Genomic DNA, 21093 nt, shown 5'->3' on the forward strand with positions numbered 1-21093 from the left:
CACTGTTGTGCAAAGGGAGAAACTCTGTTCTCACTGTGGATGCTGTTTAACTCTAGATGTATCTTGAGTTAGTTAACAGGATCCCTCTGGATTTGGCCTTTAGTATTTTTGTTGACTCTGCAGATCTTGCAGAAGGCATTAAACATTTATCTAATTTCATCTGGAAAAGACTAAACTGGAATCTTTCTCTGCTTCTCAAAGTAGAAGCAGAACTTGGTGGTTTGAAGTTGCTGTTAATGGTTGAATGATGAAAGAAAATTTATTGCATAGTGATTATTTTATTATTGGGATAAGAGTGCGAAACCATACGGTTTGGAGCATTTTGTTATGGCTTGCAGGTAATGTGGATGCTCTTAGTGGTGCAGGGCTTCCAGCACCAAAGAAATTTGCCATTTTCTGTGACCACCCATTCCCAAAAATCTCATGCAGGATGTGCTTGGTTGCTCTTAAGTCCTCAAACGTGAAAGACAAGATTTTCCTCCAATTTTCCTCCCCTTCACTCAGGATCAAAGTGGTGCCTCGATGCAGCTCCTCAGGCTGCACTGACAGTGTCAGAGCACAGGGGAGGCTTCTGCCAGACTTGGGGTTCAAATGTGAAGCTCAATTCTTGTTTCTCTGCACTCCTCTTGCAGCTGATGTGTCCTTCCCTGGCATGCAGGGCAGCTGTTGTGGCCAAGGGTAACCAGATTTGAGGTTCTTTGGGATGAGGGGGTCCCAGTCATTGGTTTCCCTTGGTCTGGATTGAAGGCACTTGAGACAGTAGTTCATGTTCAAACTCAGGTGTTTATTATTTCTTATCAGTAAAACAGTCTCACTACTGTGAGTTCTGCAGCTTTTCATTAGAAGGCACAAAGGAGTGACACAGCAGAGCTGGAGGAAAGTTAAAGCATCATCCTCCAAAGAAATGTGTGTGGTCTTTAGTGACTCTGTGAGGGTCCTGAGGGGCTCCAGACATTGCCCAGATTGGCACTGGTGTAAATACACCAGCACCTCCTGTTCCCACCAGTGAGGATGAGTAGGACTGTGAGCAAATTGGCTGCTCAGCTTCCCAGGCCTCTGCACAAACCCATCCAGGACCCCAGACTAACAAAAACCACATCCAAAGCAATTATCTGATCTTGTTTGGTTGGTTTTAATGCGGTGTTTCTAGACACTGGTACAACAAACACGCTCTTGTAAACTCTTGTAACAGTTGTTTGCAGTTAGTATCTTCAAGATGGTTTTGTGTGTGTGATCATGACTAATATCCATCACTTCAGTGGGACTGTCACCCTCTGCTGCTGGGGGAAGTTTTTCCTACTAAAACAATTATTTTCTCAGCTTGTTTAGCATTTTTCTTTTTCCTTTTATTGCCCTTTTAGTCACAAAACACAGATACAGATTTGCTCATATATTTCCAGATGAAAGTGCTTTGTGATTCACAGACCTAAATAATTAGGTCTTCACAGACCTTAGACTGGTTGTAAAGGCAGTTGGAGTCATCATCTCTGGCTTTCCACTTGGAAACAGAAAAAGTCTGTAGAGGGAAGGTGACCAAACCAGCTGAGAAGCTCTGTAGTGCACTCTGTTTTTCTAAGCATTAGGAGATGCTGCTGTGCCCATACTGCTAAAGGCCTTCCCCTCTTCTTAATCCCCTCTCTTTTTGTCACAAACATAACTTTTAGCACATGCACCAGCAGCTGGGAAGGTGCTGGATTCTCCTCCCCATGGCTCACCCAAAACAACAGCAGCTGCTCTTCTTCCTGGCACCTGGGACCATTTATTCCCCATTGTGGGTGATGGAAGCAGTGACTGCTGTTACCCCAAAAACCACCCCAACCCCAATCCCTGGCCCTTTCACACTGAGCCAGGGTGGATGCTGCAGCCTGTTCCCTCCAGGAGGTTTCTCTGAGGCTGTATTTCCTGGATTGTATTTCCTGGAAGTGCCACCTATGAATCAGAGATGACACAGAGTCATATCAGAAGGCAAATAGCAAAAGTCCAATTTATTTGATCCTCTCTTCTTTTTAGACCTTAGTTTGCCACAGGTGGACCTGATTGGTCATTTAATCAGTGCATTTCACATGCTAGACTAATTAACAAGACACTGTAAATGTCTTTTTATAAACATTTGTAAACAACCTCACCAGAAAACCAGCAAAGCAGATTGTTAAAAAACCACCTGCAGATGATTTGAATATTTGACTATCACTGTTTATCTCCAGCTCCCAAAAGTTTCCCAGGCAATTCATGGCAAAACTTATCCTGCTTTCTCTCTCTGTGGCCAGGCTGTCACATCCTCACTGCAAGCACCATCTCCAGAGGAGTTTTGGGGCAGTTTTGGGGCTGGTGGAGCCTTTGGGAGGGCAGTGTGTGCTGTGCATGCCAGGGCTGCTGCTGGCCCAGGGGTGATGGAGGTGCTCCTGTTGCTCACCCAGGCTTGCATTGCCCCCCCAGCTGAAGGAACTTTCCCCTGCTGGGGCAGGGCTGTGCAGGGAGAGGCTTTGCCACCAGCAGTGCTCATTCATTCCCTGTCTCAGTGTCATTCCCTGTCTCAGTGCTCATTCCCTGTCCCAGTGCTAGTTCCCTGTCTCAATGCTCACTCCCTGTCTCATTCCCTGTCTCAGTTGTCATTCCCTGTCTCAGTGCTCACTCCTTGTCTCCCCGCAGGTTCCTCTGGCCCCCAGCTCGGCTCCTCTCCCAGCCAGGACCGTAAGTGGCACCATGGGCAGACCCCAGCAGCCTGGGGGAGGGGGGCAGTGCCAGCCTGGGTTGTCCTTTGCTTCTGGGAGGGGGGCTGTGAGTCTCTGCCTGCTCTCTGCCTCAGTTTCCCTCGAGCATCTGGAAAAGGAATGGCCTGATTCTCTCTGGGAACTGCCCAGGAGGTGCCTGATGAGCACCTGGGAAAGGCCACCCTGCTTTTACTTTCCTCTTCCTTGCTGGGTTCACTGTCTGAGAGAGGACACCAGGCTCAGGGCTGTCTTAGGAGACCTGTTGTGCTGTCCTTGCCATTAAAGCTCATGCTTCCCTTTTTCCCAACCTGCTTCTCATCAATCTTTTGGGGTGGGATGTGAGAAGAGCCAGGAATGGGTTTATCTGGGTTGAGTCCTCAGAGGGAGGGTGGCTGTGGCCTCATTTGCAGTTGCAGGCTCTCCCTTGAGGTTCCTCAGCCATTGGCATCCAGCAGCCTGGTGTCTCCTTGTGTCTGAGTGTGTTGGAACAGCCTCCCTGAGAAAACCAAACTGGTTTTAAAGGTTGAAAGTGGATGAAATCTGATTTGTTGCTTGCTGGTGCATGAGCTGTGTGTGGTAAATCCCCAAAATGATGTTAAAAATTGCTTCAAAGTTCTCTGGTGCAGATTTAATTTTAGTCATTCAGCTTCCAAATGATGCTCTGATTTTAGGATGTGGGCTAAACCCTTTGGAAGCATGGGGCCAGGCAGCAAGGCAGAGACAGTGGTTATGGGTTGGATGTAGTTATGTACTTTTTCTACACCCTGGTGATCTGCATCCCAACATTTTAGGACTGTCACTTCAGGCAAGGTGGGCAGGTAATAACAGTGTTATATTTACCACTGGGAGGCTTTCAGAAGTGTGAGGAGCTGCTGCTGTGTTTCCCAAAGGCACAGGAAAGTCTGTGTGTTTTCTTTCACACTGCAATGTTCCTCCTAAGCACTGCAGCACACAGAGAGCTGCAGATGCCTCTGGCTGCACTCAGGCACTTCCAGCCCTTCCCAAGGTGGGTGTCTCTGCCTGGCCTTTGCTATTGGCTCTTCCTGAGGCTTCAGCCCATTAGAAACTTTACTTTCAGGGAGTGAAGTGGAATTTAAGCTATCTGAATACAGTCCTTTGTGTCAAATCAAGTGATTTGTTAAAGTGAGGCCAGATTTGTGGGGAGAATCAATCTTTTTTATTAGATCAACTGATGTGGAAAAAGCAGACAAACTTGCAGGCATATTAACCCCTCTGCTTGCCTGTGTTTGTATTTCAAGAATGAAGAGACCTGTGTGCCAGGGGAGGCTGTGATTTAGGCTGTTCCTCCACAGTCTTGGTCTGAACACAGGCATGGATGGTATTTTTGGGTGTACACTTTTTGGGGAGAAAGCCTTTTCTCCCTCTGTACTTGGACACTAGATGTTACTACAGAACTAATAATGGGCTCTGCTCTGCAGCTGACTCATTGTGCAAGTCTGGGGCTAATTACTGAATCCCTGTGTGCCTCCATTTCCATCTGTAACATGTCACAGATGCCCACCATTCATAAATCCCTTTCAGATTTCCAGATGAGGTGCTGTGTAAGTGTAGACCAGCATTAGTTTATGCATATTGTGCTGGAGGATAACACAAACCACATGCAGCAGAGGAGCCTCACAGATGTGTCTCCTTCCCCTGCAAAAGGCAAGGCCCAGGCTGATGATTTAGCACAGCACTAATTGGGCTAAAATAGGAGATTGCTTTTGTACTTTTGCAATTGTCACCATTCAAGTCCTCATTTACCAATGGTTCTTGGAGGAAGCCCAGTGCTTCCCTTTGAGCTGAGGAGAGCTGCAGTGCCTTGCCTTTGGCAGCACAGCAATTGCCAGCAAACACCCCCTGTGCCCTCATTCCCCACCTCTGGAGAGGGACTGGGCCATGCCCTGGAATGTGCATCCTGCTCGGCCTCCAGCTGCACTTTGCACATTTTTGCTGGCATTTCCTAATCTCCAAGCAGAGGCATTTGTTTGCAGTGCCACTCCTGGGTGTTGCACACCCAGGAATCCTCATTTATTGATAAGAAAAGCTGTTCCCATGGCTGCAGGCGAGTGAGGGCCTGGCAGCTGTTCAGCATTAAGTCAGTTCTCAAAGTTTAAAGGATTTGTGGGCTGTGATGGTTTGGGTTCAGGCAATTAACTCTGGTGAAGTGCCTGAGAGTGTCTTGCAGACACATTTCATGGAGAAAGATGAACTTAAACAGTTAAGAGCTTTGATTTGATGAAGTGCCCTCAAGTTTCTGTATGGTACTGTTGGGGCTAAACTCAGTGGGTACAAAACCTAGGAGCTCTCTGACTGCAGGAGAATTATGGTTGTTTCTTCCCATTGCAATTTGGCCCTGTGCTTGTTTTGAAGTGGCAAAATCACCCCTGTTGCCAGCAGGCACCAGTGACTGTGCATTGGCCTCTAAAGCTCAGGCTGTGTCATTTAAAGCCCTGCTTGGAGCTTTTTTGTCAGTGTATTGTTGCCTCGTGCTCAGAAGTGACTGTTGATGGTGTGGGGTTGGAGGGATGGAGGCGTCTCTGGAAGTATCCAGTTCCTTCTTGCTGTATTGCAAGCAAATTGTACCATTCTGAGTTTATCCATTTTGGACTCTTCTCCCTGTTCCTCATCAGTGCGCAGAGGGAGGGTCAAAATTCATTGTCAGAACCTCCACAGCTGTAAAAGTAACATAATATTGAAGCAGAGTGTGTGGGGTGACAGGCTGGGAGAGAAGATTGGCTGACACCCAGCCTTACCCAATGCTTGCCATGCTCCCCACGCGTTAGGCCTTCTTTCATGGGTCTAAACTTGCCATTTAAAGCATTTTTAAGGAGAGTTTCAGGATGGAATCATCTAGAACCTCAAAATGAGGCTCCTCAGACTGCCACCAGGATGAGGGCTCTTGGGGACATGCTGTGCTGTTTGTCACAGGGCAGAGAAAGGGCAAATAGGCAAATGGTGATTAAAGTCTTAGTCCCATCAGAAAGTGAATAGATCCCCATGTTGGGAAGTGTTTAGTGAGATTTGATTAAAACAACAGAATGCAGTAATCCTGGAAAACATTTTGATTATGAATATCCTTTGATTTTTTTGAATCTAAAATGAGTTGGAGGTGTAGCTTCTTTAGAAGAGTTAAAAATCTGAAGCTGAAACTGAAATGTGCCTGGCTAAACCCAAGCAGATATTTCCTCTACTAATTTTCCTTCACCCAGAAGTTAACAAGGCAACAACAGAAAACAAACCCAAACAAAAAGTCCTTTGCACAGCTCTGTGCTCCCCAGTAATGGGATGCAAATGTTACTACCTTGTTCTTCACATGATGGAGACCAGAGGATGTGAGGGATTTGCTGGGTCCCCTGAAAGCCCAGTGTCCCTGGGTGTCCTGGAGAACAAAATCACAGCTGCAGAGAGATGTGGGAAGGATTGCTCTTGCTGCTGCTCACATCTGTAAGGACCATGCAGAGCTCAGGGGGATTTAGATAAGGGGTAACAGCAGCAGGAGGCAGAGTGAGGGTCCTTGAGGGATGTCCTGTGTGACCGTGTTCACAGGGGTCTGAGGATGAGGGAAGAGATGAGGATCTGACTCCATGTTTCAGAAGGCTTGATTGATTATTTTATGATATATATTATATTAAAACTATACTAAAAGAATAGAAGAAAGGATTTCATCAGAAGGCTGGCTAAGAATAGAGTAAGAAGGAATGATAACAAAGATTTGTGGCTTGGACTCTCTGCCTGAGCCAGCTGACTGTGATTGGCCATTAATTACAAACATCCAACATGGGCCAATCACAGATGCACCTGTTGCATTCCACAGCAGCAGATAATCATTGTTTACATTTTGTTCCTGAGGCCTCTCAGCTTCTCAAGAGGAAAAATCCTAAGGTAAAGATTTTTCATAAAAGATGACTGTGACAGTCCTGGACCTGTGAGCCACCCCAGCCCAGCTCCAAGTGCTCACTGGTGCTCACTGGCCTTGTGCAGGGCTGGGGAGTTGGGTGAGGGCTGTAGGGGCCCTTCAGAGCCCCAGGGAGGGAGGGAAGGAGTGGGGGAGAATGGACAAACAATGGTGTGGTGATCCTGAGGCTGAAATGCTGACATGGGAAATCAAACCTTTGCAAAAATGCCCCTGGCAATAGTGATAATAACAATCATCATCATCATCATCATTGTGCATTTGCTGGAGAAAGAATGTGCAAACAGTATTTTGATGTTCAGGAAGCCAAATTCTTCTGAATTCTGACCATCCTTTTCAGTGGCTTAAAGAGTTCTTTTCCTTATTGGCCTTTCAGCTGATTTTTTTGTCTTGGCTAAAGGAAACCAGGGCTAAATGTTCAGTATGAGGAACAACTAGAGCTTGACTGAGCATCCTGAATGTCACAGGTCTGTGGGTTGCAGGGACTTTGAGCAGAGGGGAGATGTCCAACCCTAGAGATGCCCTGCAGCTCTCCAGCCCCAAGTAATAAAACCCGAAGCGGGGGTGGATTTTGAGGTCAGAAATCCCAACTGGAAACAAGATGAATATTTTCTATCTATCTAATGGTTAACTTTGGATGCAGTTCACTAAGGAAACCTTGCTTGTCTGGCTCTGTAGTGTCTTTATGAAACACAAACCCCAGCTCAGCACACGTTGCTTGGCTCCAGACTGCGAGAGATTCCCTGTCCTGTGTTACACAGGTGCAGAACCAATATTGTGAGAGTCCCTGCAGACTTCACTGTGAGCCTGATTCAGATGTTTCCTTTTGTCCTGTCTGCTTCCTTATTTCATCTTACACTGCACCATATTTTGACTGCATTTTCCCTGTGATTGCTTCTCCCAGCAGGGAGAGGCAGTCTGCTTTGTGAGGGATGTGAAGCCATCTCAATGTGAAAGGCAGTTTTGAGTGTAGTGGAGTTTCTGTGTGTTCTTCTCTGGGTCCCGTGAAGTTTCTCTCTGTGTCATAGAGCAGGGATTAAGGAGAAATGAATTCAGCTCAGCGATGGTGGGATCAGACATGGGATTTTGGCATAGTGAGGACTGCGCTCTGTAGTGTTTTCCCTGGGAAGGAGCCCCAGGCCCTGTGGACATCCTGTCCTCAGCTTCCTTTGCACTGCACCTCATTTTCTCCCAGAACACTTTCTTGTAGTCACTAAAACTCCTGATCTTCTTTTTGATTTTCCTTCAGTTGCATTTCATTTGATGATACCTCCTTTTCAGAGTGTTTGTAAGAAATTCTTTTCTCTTTCTGGGATTTGAATGGATCAGTTTTGGCAAACTTTGGCCCATGTCCCTGAACTTGCAGTCTGCTTTGTGAGGGATGTGAAGCCATCTCAATGTGAGATGAAATTTTGTGTGTAGTGGAGTTTCTGTGTGTTCTTCTCTGGGTCCCATGAAGTTTCTCTCCATGTCATAGAGCAGTGATTGAGGAGAAATGAGTTCAGCTCAGTGATGGTGGGATCAGACATGGGATTTTGGCATAGTGAGGACAGCACTCTGTGGTGTTTTCCCTGGGAAGGAGCTCCAGGCCCTGTGGACATCATGCCCTCATCTTCCTTGGCTGGAAAACCTGTGGAATCCCTCTCTAAATCTGGGGACTTTAAATCCAGTTTAGATTTGTCTTGCTGTGAGAGGTTTCTAAATACATATCATCCTCCTACCTGTGTTTCTTTATTTTCTGCCCTTTTATTTGCTTTGTCTGCTTTGCTACCATGTCCTGTGAATCAGGGCAGGGTTTGTTTGGTGCAATATCAAAATTATTGAGTAGCCCCAGTGCCACCAGCATCACTTTGTGCTCCAGGATCAGCAAGGCTTTAGCAAACATGCTGGACAGGTAAAATCTTTGTTTTCAGGGTAACTTCAGTCAGGGTGTGTTAGTGAAATGTCCTTGTAAAAATAAAGATGATGCATTTCTATCCAAAAATGTTGCATCAAAACCCAGCCATTCCCTGCTAAACCTTCCTCTGGCAGATGGAGATGGATTGGACATGGATCTCACAGCTGAGGGTTCCCTGTGAATGAATGATCCTGATCAAATTCCCAATGCTGACAGAGCACCAGCCTCACCAGCAGGATGGGGAAGAGCACAAATCCCCAGGCTGAGAGGAACTGTGGATAAAATTAGTGACTGGGGTGGGAATGTGCATGTGTGAAATCTTAAATAAAACAAGGTGAGTGTTTAAGAATAGACCTGGGTATAATGGAGGGGTTTTGAATTGATTTGCCAAATAAAAAAAAAAAAAAGGAAAGCAAAATTATTTGGGAGAATCTGAAATGGAAAATTTTCAGGTTTTGACACAGTGTAATAACTAAAATATGGGTTTGGGTCAACCAGAATTGTTTCTTTTGACCCAAACGAAACCATTTATTTTCACTTAAGACTGTATAATATATTCATTTATTTTTAATTTAAGCGAGATTTGAAAAAAATGCTATTCAAAACTTAAGGCTGAAACATTTAATTCAGAAGGTATGAAAAATAATTTAATAAAAACCCCTAGAGATAATATTGCAAAACTTTAAAAAATTTCACCTATTTTTTTCACTCGCAACAATGTACCAAATTTTGTGTAGCTTCTTGAATTGTAGTTTTTACTCCAATAACTTGGAGTAATTTGCATTTTGTGGTAAACTTGCTTTTCACTCGGTTTTGCTGAGGTTTTCCTTACAGACATTTCAAAATCACTGAATATCCTGATAATGAAAAAACATTTATTGTTTGGTTATGGGAAAAAAAAAAACCCTTTTCCTCTTTAGGAAGGGAAAGAAGAAAGTAGACATGAAAATGAAGTATGAACACTTTACAAGAGGAAAAGGATCAGATAGCAGTTCTCATAAGAAAGGAAATCTGAGCTGCTTTTTAAAGATAGCCAGTAAAGTTAAGGGGAAGGGTTGTTATAACAGAGATATGAGAGACATTGCAAATGGGGGAATTTTGGCAGTGATTGGGGTCTCGTTGCAGAGATGGTGAATTATCTGGAATGAAGGTAAAAAGGCAGAAATATTCTGGAGGTGTTCTGTTTCATATTGATAGGCAACCTAATAACTCACAATTTCCAGGTGAGGATAAAACATTCCAGCCTGCAAAATCCTGATGTGAAAACTGTGGGAAAGAACAAACCCACTTTGATCAAAGACACCATCTTTAAGTTGCTCTGAGCTCCAGGTTCCTGATGTGGGAGATGTTTTAATTGTGCTGATGAGCAGGATGAGTGAGATGTTGTGGGGCTCTGCCAGTCCAGAGTGGAACCTGGATCACAGAATGGCTTGAGCAGGAAGGACCCCAAAGAATCAGAGTCTCAGTCTTGAGTGAACAGAAGTGTAAATGCAGGGGGGAAACCTGGATCACAGAATGGTTTGAGCAGGAAGGAACCCAAAGGATCAGAGTCCCAGTCCTGAGTGAACAGAAGTGTAAATGCAGGGTGGAAGGTGAGGCTGTGGCCAGGATGGAGCCTGCAAGGTTTGCCAGAACACAGATTTGGTGCAGCTGGACATGGGAAGTGTTGGGAGAAGAGGCAGTGAGTGCACAGCCCCGAGGCTGCCAGAGCTCCAGGAGAGCTTGGACGCCACTCCAGGGATGCCCAGGGTGGGATTGTTGGGTGTCTGTGCAGGGCCAGGAGCTGCACTGGATGATCTTTGAGTCCCTTCCAGCTGAGGATGTTCTGTGGTTTACAATGCACACAGCAAATAAATATCAGGGCAGTAAAAACAGAGCAGTGGAGTCTTAATAATCCTACACTAAACAAAACTGAGAGAGCTCCCCCTTGCAGAAACAGCTCCTGCTCTGGCTTTACTGGGGCTGGAGCTGTGGCCAGGGTCAGAGCCCTTCCCTCCCTTTGATTGCTGAGCCTTTGCTCCTCAGGCCAGAGGCTACTGGGTGACAGAGGTGTCCATCCCCTCCCTGCCTGCTGTCAGCCTTTCACTGCTCAAACCCAGTCACACGCAGCCTGCTCTAAACAAGCACAATTAATAAAGCCTATCTAGCCAACATCTGACTCTCATTAAAGGAAATGTGTTGAAAAAACAGATCCCAGGTTGGCTGTGATTTATGGCCTGGGCCTGCTATCCTTCACAGGCGCTGGCGAAAGCTTTTGCAAAGGGCCAGAACATAAACTACTTAAGGAAACTCAGTAACCATGTAAAAAGGCTGGAAGGGTCAAATCAGACAAATTAAAGAGAGGTGGAGATGCAGGCCCAGGCTGGCTGTCCCCCAGCTGGGGCCACCTAGGTAGGCACAGAAGATCCATGTTCATATTTCTGCTGTGGAATTTGACTTGAAATTCCTCCTGTGCCAGTGTCAGAAAGTGTCACTGCTCTTTTTCTGGCTAAAGTGTCTAATGTGTGTGGCAGTAAGGAGATGGAAGGGTCAGTGGTCTGGTGGATTCTCTCAAGAGTGTCCAATAAAACATCAGTGCATGAGATCCTGGGTGCTCACAGAGTTAATGGTGCTTCCTATTTCCCTTGGGAGTTTTGAGTTCATCTCTTTGCAAAGAAACATGGTGCACTGGATGAATTTAGCTGAGTTCTTCCAGATTTGCTCAGAGACTGCTCTGAACTTGTCCTGGGGGAAGGTGTCTGCTGAGAAAAGCTGCTCTCCTGCTTGCTTTGACAGACAAAATGTTCTTGCAGCTGGACCTTCTCGAGCTGTGTCACTGCTGTGTCAGGGCAGAGCTGTGGCTGTGGCGCTGCAGGAGCTGATGCTGCAGTTGCTGCACACTCAGAGCTGTTGTGTTCAGTTCCATGGAGCTGCTGTTGCCTCCCCAGAGCTCCAGCACGGGCTGTTGGCAGCTCTGGTTTGCTGCCCTGCCCTGGGATCACCCAGCCTGTTCTCTTTGTGCATGGCCATGCAATGGAAGTGCTGGACTAGATCAGATGGACAGGGAAGAGCTGCCAGGCAAGTTGTGGCACAAAAATTAATATTTTATTTGTTTCTCTGCATATATGTTACATTTGGTCCTTTTTCATCCTTTGACCTTGGATCATTTACATTAAGCTTTTACATGAAGCTAACAATGGATGAAAGGAAAGTGATCCCGGGAGGGGGGAAGTGCCTTGTTTGGAGTCTGAGCAGGTTGAAGCATGAGCTGCAGATGTGATTCTCAGTCCCTGGGCCTGCCTGTGTGCTATGCCCCATTGCACTGCAAGGCTGAAGTTTCTTGTAATAGCAAAATATGGTCTTGAAAAAAAAAACTGGCTGCAAAGACTTTATTTGTTTAAACAAAGGCTTTGTGATTCCAGAATTCTCCCCCCTTTCATATGCTATAAACCACCTCCTCTGAAACACAAATTTTGGAGCAATCCATCAAGAAAAAGAGAGACAGAGCCTTGATCCCTTGACTTCAGTTGAGCTGTGCAATTTATATCTACTGAGCATCTGGCTGTGGGGAAACCAAAAGCTCTTTTACTATTCTGCAGAGACTCTGGGTGTACAAATGAGTGTGGGCTGTCAGAGCTGAGAAATGGGGCAGAGGTGCCAGGAGGTTTCTTTGCCTTTTCACACAAAACTGACCTGTGCCCCATGCTGAAAGCTGGGCTGGTTCCTCTTTGACTGCCCTCAGTGCCACTGTGATAACAGTGCTGAAATCATCAGAGCCCTGCTGGTATCAGTCCTTGTTAGGAACTGAGTGAGGAGTTTGAAGACTTGTGGGGCTTCCAGGCTTGAGAAACTGAAGTGTGCAACTATTTAATAATGAAATTATGCAAAGCAGGAGTGCCAGGGTAACAAAGCAGGAATTCCAGGTTAACAAAGCAGGAGTGCCAGGTTAACAAGGAACCTGAAGTCATCACTCTCTGCTTTAGGTCACTCTCAGGGGTGTATCCAGACTGGAAGCTCAGCTCAGATCTGGAGTGCTCAGATCATCTCCTGTTGGCAAAGCTGCAGCACTGGAGGCTGATCTTTAATCAAAGAGGGGTTGAAATATCAACTTTTGTGTCAGGGTTAAGGGGGTCACAGCTGGTACAGAGTACCTTGGTTGTTATTTTCCAGCATGTGAAGTCTTCCATCTCTTCTCTGCATTAGGATTTTCCATTCCTGCAGTTGCATTCCAGCTGAAAGGAGGAATGGGAAGGGAGAGATGTGCTGGGACAGTCTATTGTGGAGACAGACTGGGTGTCACAGGATATGCTGGTACTGTCTCATGTTCATTATCTCAATTATTTATCCTCCCTGCTGGAATATTTCTAAAACAAATCCTACCATGTGTTTTGAGGTTGGGATTCGTAGAGTGAAATCACAACTCCTTTCTCAGAGTTTAGCTGGAAAAATACAAATCTGCCAACTAGGAATAGAAGAGAAATAAACTGTGGTTCTGTGTAGCAACAAGTGATGGATTTCTGCAGATATGGAAAGCGTCTGCTCTGCAGTCCCAGGTCAGAGAGTGTGTGCATTTGCCCCAGTGTTATATTTGTTCCATGAGAAATAATGATGTGAGATTCTCAAACTCTTCTAAGTAACACAGATTGCTTCCACCCTGATCAGAAAATTCAGCTTCACAGTCCCAGGCCTTGGAACCAGCAGCCATCAAGATCAGACACTAAATACTTCAGAGCATCGTGCTCAGGGAAGATATTTATTAGCTTGATTTGTCACCACCATTCTCAGTGTTCCTGCAAGGACAGCTGTGGATTCCAGCCCCTGAAGAGTTCTGCAGCCCTGAGCACTCATCTCTGCCTTCCAAAGCCTTGTCTGCCTGTTGGTCAGATAAATAAATGTCACATGGATTTGTTGGCAGGACTCTTGCCTTAGTAAGGTCTTTTGCATGAAGATATCCACTTTCTGGATTATTTAAATGTCTTTTGGGCCCAGTCTAAGTACCTTGGGTGTGGATCTGGGTTTCCAGGCATTTCACAACAGAAAGGGTCAGAGATCAAATCCAGCCTGAATTTAAGTAGTTCTATTTCTGACCCAGGCTGTTTCAACATCACTGACATGAAGATCACATTAGTACAAATATCACATGCAGTGACACTGCTGGGTTCTTTCCTCTTCTGTCACTGTGTCCATTTCAATCAAACCTTTCCTATTGCAAATGCACCTGAGAGGGCTCTTTGAGATGCTCTTCAAGAGCAGAGAGAGCTGCTGGACTGGTGCTGGTTCTGAAGCCTGTCCTTCCCCTGGGGAGCTGATTGATTCATCCCTGTGCACAGGGGTGGCACAAACCCCCTTTTTTAATGAGCTGAGCTCTCCAGAGGGACCTGAAGTGCTCAGTCCATCTCAGAGATGGTTTCCAGGCAGTTCAAGTCAGTCTCTCTAAACCTGTGGGAGTTACTGATGTCTGCAAGCCAGCAGAAGTGAGAATAAGACTCTGTGTTTTATTTGCTCTGTAACACATCTGGTGCCTCTTTTGGCTCCTGGGAGCACTGGATTTATTCACTCTTATCTTTCTGTGGGGATGAGCAAGATCAAAAGCCTGAAGCCAGTTCCATACAGGAACCAATTCCCTGTTTCACACACCACAAGCAGATCCAGACCAAACAAGCCTCACCCATTTCCTTCCCCAAAGGACTGTGCACTTATGGCACTTGCATGTTCATGGGTCCATTCAAGCCAAAAGAGATTGCCCAAGATCTATTGCAGAAAATAAAAATAAAGTCCATGTCAGTATTGACCTGTGAGGAAATCCCTCCATCTGAGTGTTCCTGAAGCATCAGATGCTTTTTCTGCAGAACGTTGTATATTATGAGGGGGAAAATCTATGTCTGGCTCCTTTGGGAAGCTACACAGCTCCTCACAGAGGGCCAGTGTAAGAATTCCTTTGGAAAGTGGATGCAGTGGGTTGTTGTTAGCACTCAAACAATCTTTTTAGCCTGTAAATCACCTGGGTGGAACAGCCCAGCTTCCTGTTCTTCCAAGCCATGCACTCAAATCTTTGCATGGCTGAGAGCCACCAGGGCAGGCAATGTGCTCCACAAAGCCAGCAAGAGACTGGGGATGGGAGAGGTCCTCTGGGGGGCCTTGTGCAACAGGGGACAAATCTTGTTGGGGGGACAGCAGAGCTCAAATATTGGGGTGTTCCCTCAGGGCAGAATCCATGTTCACCCATTCCTTGCCATAGAGAACCTTTGGGTTTCCCCACCATCCTCTGCATCCCTGCAGCCTCAGCTGCACCTGAGTAGTCTGTAGGGGCTCAGGAACTGCAGGACAACATTCCCAGCCCTGTGGAAGCACAAGAGTTAAATACTTCTGTGGTGGTGTTCACAGGGGTTCTTGGATGAGGGAAGAGATGAGGATCTGACTGCATGTTTCAGAAGGCTTGCTTGATTATTTTATGATATATATTACATTAAAACGATACTAAAAGAATAGAAGAAAGGATTTAATCAAAAGGCTAGCTAAGACTAGAAAAGGAGTGGAATGAATAACAAAGGCTTGTGTCTTGCACAGAGAGTCTGAGCCAGCTGACTGTGATTGGCCATTAATTAGAAACATCCAACATGGGCCAATCACAGATGCACCTGTTGCATTCCACAGCAGCAGATAATCAATGTTTACATTTTGTTCCTGAGGCCTCTCAGCTTCTCAGGAGAAAAAATCCTAAAGAAAGGATTTTTCATAAAAGTTGTCTGCAACACCATACCAGCGTGCACCAGTGGCAGGATAAGTGTCTCTGTCTATGACAGCAGGCCATGCTGGTTGGCAGCATGAAAAAATCTTAAAACTGATTTTTATTTCATCTACCTTCTGCATTTTGGGACCTTCATTTCACACTCTGCCCCACTGAACATCCCCAAACAAGGTTCATGTAACATGCCTGGTGAGCTGTGCACTGGATTTGAATATTTATTTTGCTCCATAACTGATCTTGACTCACTTTTCCATGAGCCCTGGATAAAGGGATCAGCCTGGAGCTGTGTGTGAGCACACAGAGCAGCTGGCAGTGTGACATGGCTGTGTTTTGTTCTCTCTGTGACATGAGTGTGTTCTGTTCTCTCTAGAGTGCATGAACTGCACCAGGCTGGCTGACATGAGCGAGAGGCTGAACACGCTGGAGGCCAAGGTAAGGAGCTGCCTTTATTCTATTCCACCAACATTTCCAAGAGTTTCTGGTGAAAAACACATCGAGTTGGCTGGCCTGGATTGATCAGTGCCTCCTCCTCTCTCCATGGCAGGGGCTGTGCCCCAGAACATGAGGCACTGTTTGCCCCTCGCCCTGCTCCTTCCTTCCCCTTCCTACATGGCTGCATCCCTGCCTCAGCCCAGCTCCTCCAAAATCCTGCTCAGACCTCAGAAACACCTTGCCAAGTGTTGCCATAATTTTTATTTACCACTGTTTGCCTGTCCCACCTGCCCTCCCTCTGCTCTGCTGTATTTCTTCAAGTACAATCCAGTCCTGCTTTTTTTATCCCTTTTCTGAAGGGTGGGAGGTTCTCATACATACTTTAGTGGAGACAAATATTAGGGGGAGACCTTCACATTGTGAATTTGTTTTTTTCCCCTACAAATAGTTTTAATTTCTACCTACTGGGATTCAGATAAATTGTTCCAGTCTAGCAACAAAGCAGCTGAGTCAGCATTCCCCTTTGATCTGTGGTCCCTCCTGTGGCAGCCCACTCCTGGCTGCTACTTATCATGCTTTGGTCCCTTTAAGGCATTTACTGCTGTTATTATTCATTAACTGATGCTTATCAATGACATAAAAGAATTTAGGGAGAAACCTTTGTGGAGGGAGGTGGTGGTTGTGTGGTGTTTTTGAGGCCAGTACATGATATTATGGTAATTTGGGAATTGTTTGTGCTGAAATGAAGTCTGGAGCCTCCTCAAAGCTGGGGGTCCTCTGGCAGGGCAGGACAGAGGGACAGGACAGAGGGACCCCTGTGTGTGCAGTCCTGAGTGCAGGTGAGTCACAGGCCTGGCCTCAGAGAGATGTGAATCAGCCCTTCCCTCCCAGGCTGGACCTTGCTTTGCTGTCCAGGATTTTCTCTGTCTGTCTGACTGGAAAAGGACAAGCAGAGGCTGTCCTGTCTGTCCTGTCTGTCCTGCCTGTCCTGCCTGTCGTGTTTGTCCTGCCTGTCCTGCCTGTCCTGCCTGTCCTGCCTGTCCTGTCTGTCCTGTTTGTCCTGCCTGTCCTGTTTGTCCTGCCTGTCCTGTTTGTCCTGTTTGTCCTGCCTGTCCTGCCTGTCCTGCTTGTCCTGCCTGTCCTGCTTGTCCTGCCTGTCCTGTTTGTCCTGTCTGTCCTGCCTGTCCTGCCATTACTGCCCCTCTGCTGCCTTGTGCTGCTCAGCATTGCTGTGGGAACTGTCAGGGTACCTTTGCTGATTCCCAACTTCTGGGACTCTGCCTGGGCCCTCCCAGGGGCTCCCCTGACTCTCCTGGAGTGGTTTTGTGTCAGGAAAGAGATGCACTGGATCTTTTCAGTGTTCAGGTTCTTGTTTATTGTTACCTTATCTAGAGTTTTGCACGCTGTCCACACCAGGCTCAGCACGCTGGTAAAGCACCACAGAAATGGCCAACAAACTCTTGGTACAAGGGCTTTTAAAGCTAAACTGTCCAATTAAGAGCTGACACCTAGATTATTTCCCTTTTTAACTCAATAACTGATCCCAGAGAGCCCACAATGCAGACTTTTCTGCCCAATTACAAAATGCCACCCAAACCCATGGAGAAGGAGGAAGAAGAAGGAAGAACAAACCCAGGATGACACTCTGTGCCCTCCATCTTGCTCCCATCCACAACATACTAAAAATCCCAAAACCTCAATGTCTCACCAATGTCTCACTACTCTCTATAATCTATTTTACACTTTTTGGATTCCAGTCTATTTTGGAGTTTAGGAAACTTTCTCCATGAATGAGGGTCAAAGTCAGTGCTCCCCTGTGGGTCAGGACACCCCATAGCAGACAGAGAAATATTCCCTGTGTGCCCTGGGTTTGCACAGGTAACAAGGTGTAAAGGCTGATGGCAGCTCAGCTGGGGCCTGGCAGGACTTTGGGGAGGGGGAAGGAGGTTCCACCTGCCCAGACCCCTTTGGGAAGTCAGGCAGAGCGTGCTGTGTCTCTGATTTAGCGCTGCAGTCAGGCACTTGGTGCTGTGGCTGTGATGGTTTCCCTCCTGACTTCCCTCTGCTCCCACACAGACCCAAGCTGGGAGCAAGGCTCATCAAAAGGGTTCACTTTTACAGAGGAAAATGAGTTATTGCCTTCCTTTTTGAAGTACTAAATACCATGTGTCTGCAAGGAGACCTTCTGCAGCACAGCCCAGCAAGGTCCTTATCAATCTTTTGGCTTCCACTTTGTTTGAAAAGCTGTGGATGCTTTGCAAAAATTGACTGTAGCAATGAAAGAGAGAGTGAAGCAACAGCACACGACTGCTGGTGCTGTACACAGGAGAAATGTGCTGATTCCCCCTTTTTTCAAGGTTAATTTAAGTTCAGTTTGATCTCTGTAGCAATCTAATGAACTCAGTTGTGATTGTTCAACAATAGCCAGCATCATTTAAAAGGTGCTTATGTTTGTTTGGTGGTGTCTGCATTCCTGCTCTGGATTTTGGAGGGAGATTCCTGTTTGATGGTCTGAATGTGAAGTTGTCTCTCAGCTGTCCACACTGTCTTCTTGTAATGTCCCACTTCACCACAACAACCTGAAGCTGTTTTGAGGAGCCCAGGAAGGTGGGATGGGCACACACATCTCTGCCTGTGCCAGAGGCTGTTTCCCACTGGATTTTTGCAGGTTTTTTCTGCAAAGGCAGATATGGAATTTCATCTTCCCCACAAGCAGAGCTGGATTTTCCTGCCACAGTGCTGCTCTCTCTGGAGGGAGCTGAAGCTGAGGCACTTTGCTGCTTTTGCTCTTTTGAATTTCAGCCCAGAATGACCAAGGTGAGCTCAGGGGATGGCAAGGGGACAAAACAGCCTGAGATTTCTTCTTTTCCCACTCCTCTTCAGCTTTTATAGCAGCCCCCCTAAAAATGGGGATAAAACCAGCAATGGTCTCATCTTTCCTATTACAAGGGTGAGCTGGTTCATCCAAATTGTAAGATCAGTGTCCAAATGAGGTAATAAAAGCAACCCTCTGATTTTAGTAATATGAGAGTTGGATCAGAAGGTGAGAAGCAAAAATAAACACAGAGCAAATGGAATGAAAAACGAGTCATTAGGGACCAGTGCTTTTATTGCCCTTGGGGAGGAGAGAGGCTGAGCCATGGCTCAGCTGCAGCAGAACCAAATCCTCAGGTGCCTCACACCTTGCTGTGCTGCCCCAGGATGTCCTTGTGCCTGCAGGAGGGGTTTCTGCAGGCAGGGAGGTGAGGGCAGATGGAATCAGGCTCCATCCTCATCTCCTGTTTCCAGCTGCCACACTGTCCCCCCAGGATGGAGCTCATGTGCTCACCAGCCCCACTGAGTGCCAGAGTTCTGAGCCTGATTGATGGTGCTGAGCTGGAAATGTACAGGGCACAGCACCTGTGCCAGGGAGGATGGTGCCCACCCTGGGCTCCAGGACAAGAAATGCTGTGGACTGGAAGAAAAGCACCCCTTCCCCAAGCCCCAACATGCCAACCCTTTTTATCTCCTGTGACATCTGAGTTTACACCCCCACAATACCCCTGACCCCATGAGAGCATCATTGGTGGGACAGCAGAGCAAACTCTGCTTCTATTTCATAGCAAAGGTTTCCCAAAGAGCAAACCCTGCTTTTATTTCATAGCAAAGTTTCACTCAAGCCAGCACAGCCCCTTAGTGGGAAGTGTTTTCAGCCCTTCCTGAATTTCCTGAGCCTGGTGCTGCCCTCCTGTGTCACAGGACTGAGCCCAGACAAACCTGGGGAGTGCAAACAGCACTGCCCATGGCAGAAAGGGCTGGAAAGGGAGCAGGGCTGGAAGGGCTGCAGGAAGGGCTGGAAAGGGAGCAGGGCTGGAAAGGGAGCAGGGCTGGAAGGGCTGCAGGAAGGGCTGGAAAGGGAGCAGGGCTGGAAAGGGAGCAGGGCTGGAAGGGCTGCAGGAAGGGCTGGAAAGGGAGCAGGGATGCAGGCAGAGCTGCAAGTGGGGCTGGCAGATTTGCAGGCAGATTTGCAGGCAGCTGCACACAAATTCCTGCTCATTTTCCTCTCCCATTCTCTCTAAATAAGCACCACCACAGAGCTCTGGGCAGTATTAATCCCAGGTTTGGGCTGGAGTTGGAGTGCAGTACTTGATCTGAGCTGATCTAAGCCAGCCTTATCTCCTGACACAGCTTTGGTGAAGCTCGTGGTGTTTCACTTCCAGCTTTAATGCCTGGAGATAGCATTACACATCCAGTGTCTGATTGATTCATTGTGTGATTGATAAATGACATGCATAGTTTTTGCATGAAAACAGCCCCTGTAATGTGATCCCCCCCCCCTCCCCAGAAGATTCTGAAAGGTTTTAAAGAAAATCTTTGTAGAGTGCAAAGAATTTGATCAATTCATTGTTATTTTTCTGAAATCAGCCCATTTATTTAGGAGAGATCACCAACAGCACCTTCACTACCTTGTCTTTGGATGGTAAAACATCATAACTTGTATGAAATGTTTCTGTATTTCTCTTTTCCCAGGCTGTTACATTAAATACTGGCAGCTGTCTGGGATGTTTTATGGGGTTTGTCTTTCCTTTCTCTGATAGACAATAAAACAATTCCCTGCTGGAGGGGAGGAATATTTGGAAGATAGCAAATGTTTCACGGTGCTGTGACATGGCAGAGAGATTGGGAGGGGAACCAGAACTGCCTGGCTGGGAGGCTGCTGCTGCCTCTGCAGGGTGGACATGAGCTCTTGCTTGATACTCCAAGGATTTCCATGGATTTTCCATGTTCTGTATGTGATAGCTATGAGCAGGTATTTCCTTTCCTATCTGAACAGGAAGGTGGTAGTATTAGTATTATTTCCTAATGGCTCTGTGCAGAATCTGTTTCTCCAGCAGTACACTGAATTTAAAAAGAATTTGGGTTGTTTCACAGGTTGCTATGTAATAACTGGCTGGTTTCTGGTAGCAGTAATAATGTGGAATAATGTACAATTTCTAATTTAATGCTGAGTTTTGAGTAACTTAGTGACTCAAATATCCCTAAGAATAAAATCCAACTTCCTAACTGATTCTTACAAGGAGGAACCATGAATCAAAACTGGGTCGGCAAACTGAATTGTGTATAACTTTGCATCCATCTCCTGTTTTTAGCTGCTCTGCAATAATCCTGATGATGAGGCAGTTTGGGTACTGACCCTTCTCTCATTTGGGCATCCTGCTGTCTTTCAGAATGATGGCTAAAATCCTTTCCTCCTAAAGTCTAGTGATTTTTGGACCTTATTTCTTATCACTGTTGGATGGAAGGAGCAGTCTGTCCCCTAAGACTGATCCATGTGTTTGGCCAATGCTGTAAATCGTTTGCCAGAACAACAAAAAGGCTGCAAAGGCCTCCTCATCCACCATTCCCTCCCACAAAGTCTTTTAGTTACAGT

At 46.4% G+C, this 21093-nt stretch overlaps 1 protein-coding gene across 6 annotated transcripts in view; it reads left to right on the forward strand.

Moving 5' to 3' along the window:
- The window catches only part of COL26A1 (collagen type XXVI alpha 1 chain), a 169602-nt gene that overhangs the window by 109245 nt on the left and 39264 nt on the right, over nucleotides 1-21093 (forward strand). For 4 of the 6 annotated variants that reach the window (XM_063173885.1, XM_063173887.1, XM_063173889.1 and 1 more), the window contains exons 4-5: nucleotides 2650-2691; nucleotides 15622-15683. In XM_063173885.1, the coding sequence (XP_063029955.1) occupies nucleotides 2650-2691; nucleotides 15622-15683 (104 nt within the window). The remainder of the gene's footprint in view (nucleotides 1-2649; nucleotides 2692-15621; nucleotides 15684-21093) is intronic. The other 2 variants (XM_063173888.1, XM_063173890.1) reach the window with 1 other exon arrangement.

This window comes from Melospiza melodia, chromosome 21 (assembly GCF_035770615.1).
Source record: "Melospiza melodia melodia isolate bMelMel2 chromosome 21, bMelMel2.pri, whole genome shotgun sequence".
Taxonomy (NCBI): Eukaryota; Metazoa; Chordata; class Aves; order Passeriformes; family Passerellidae; genus Melospiza; species Melospiza melodia.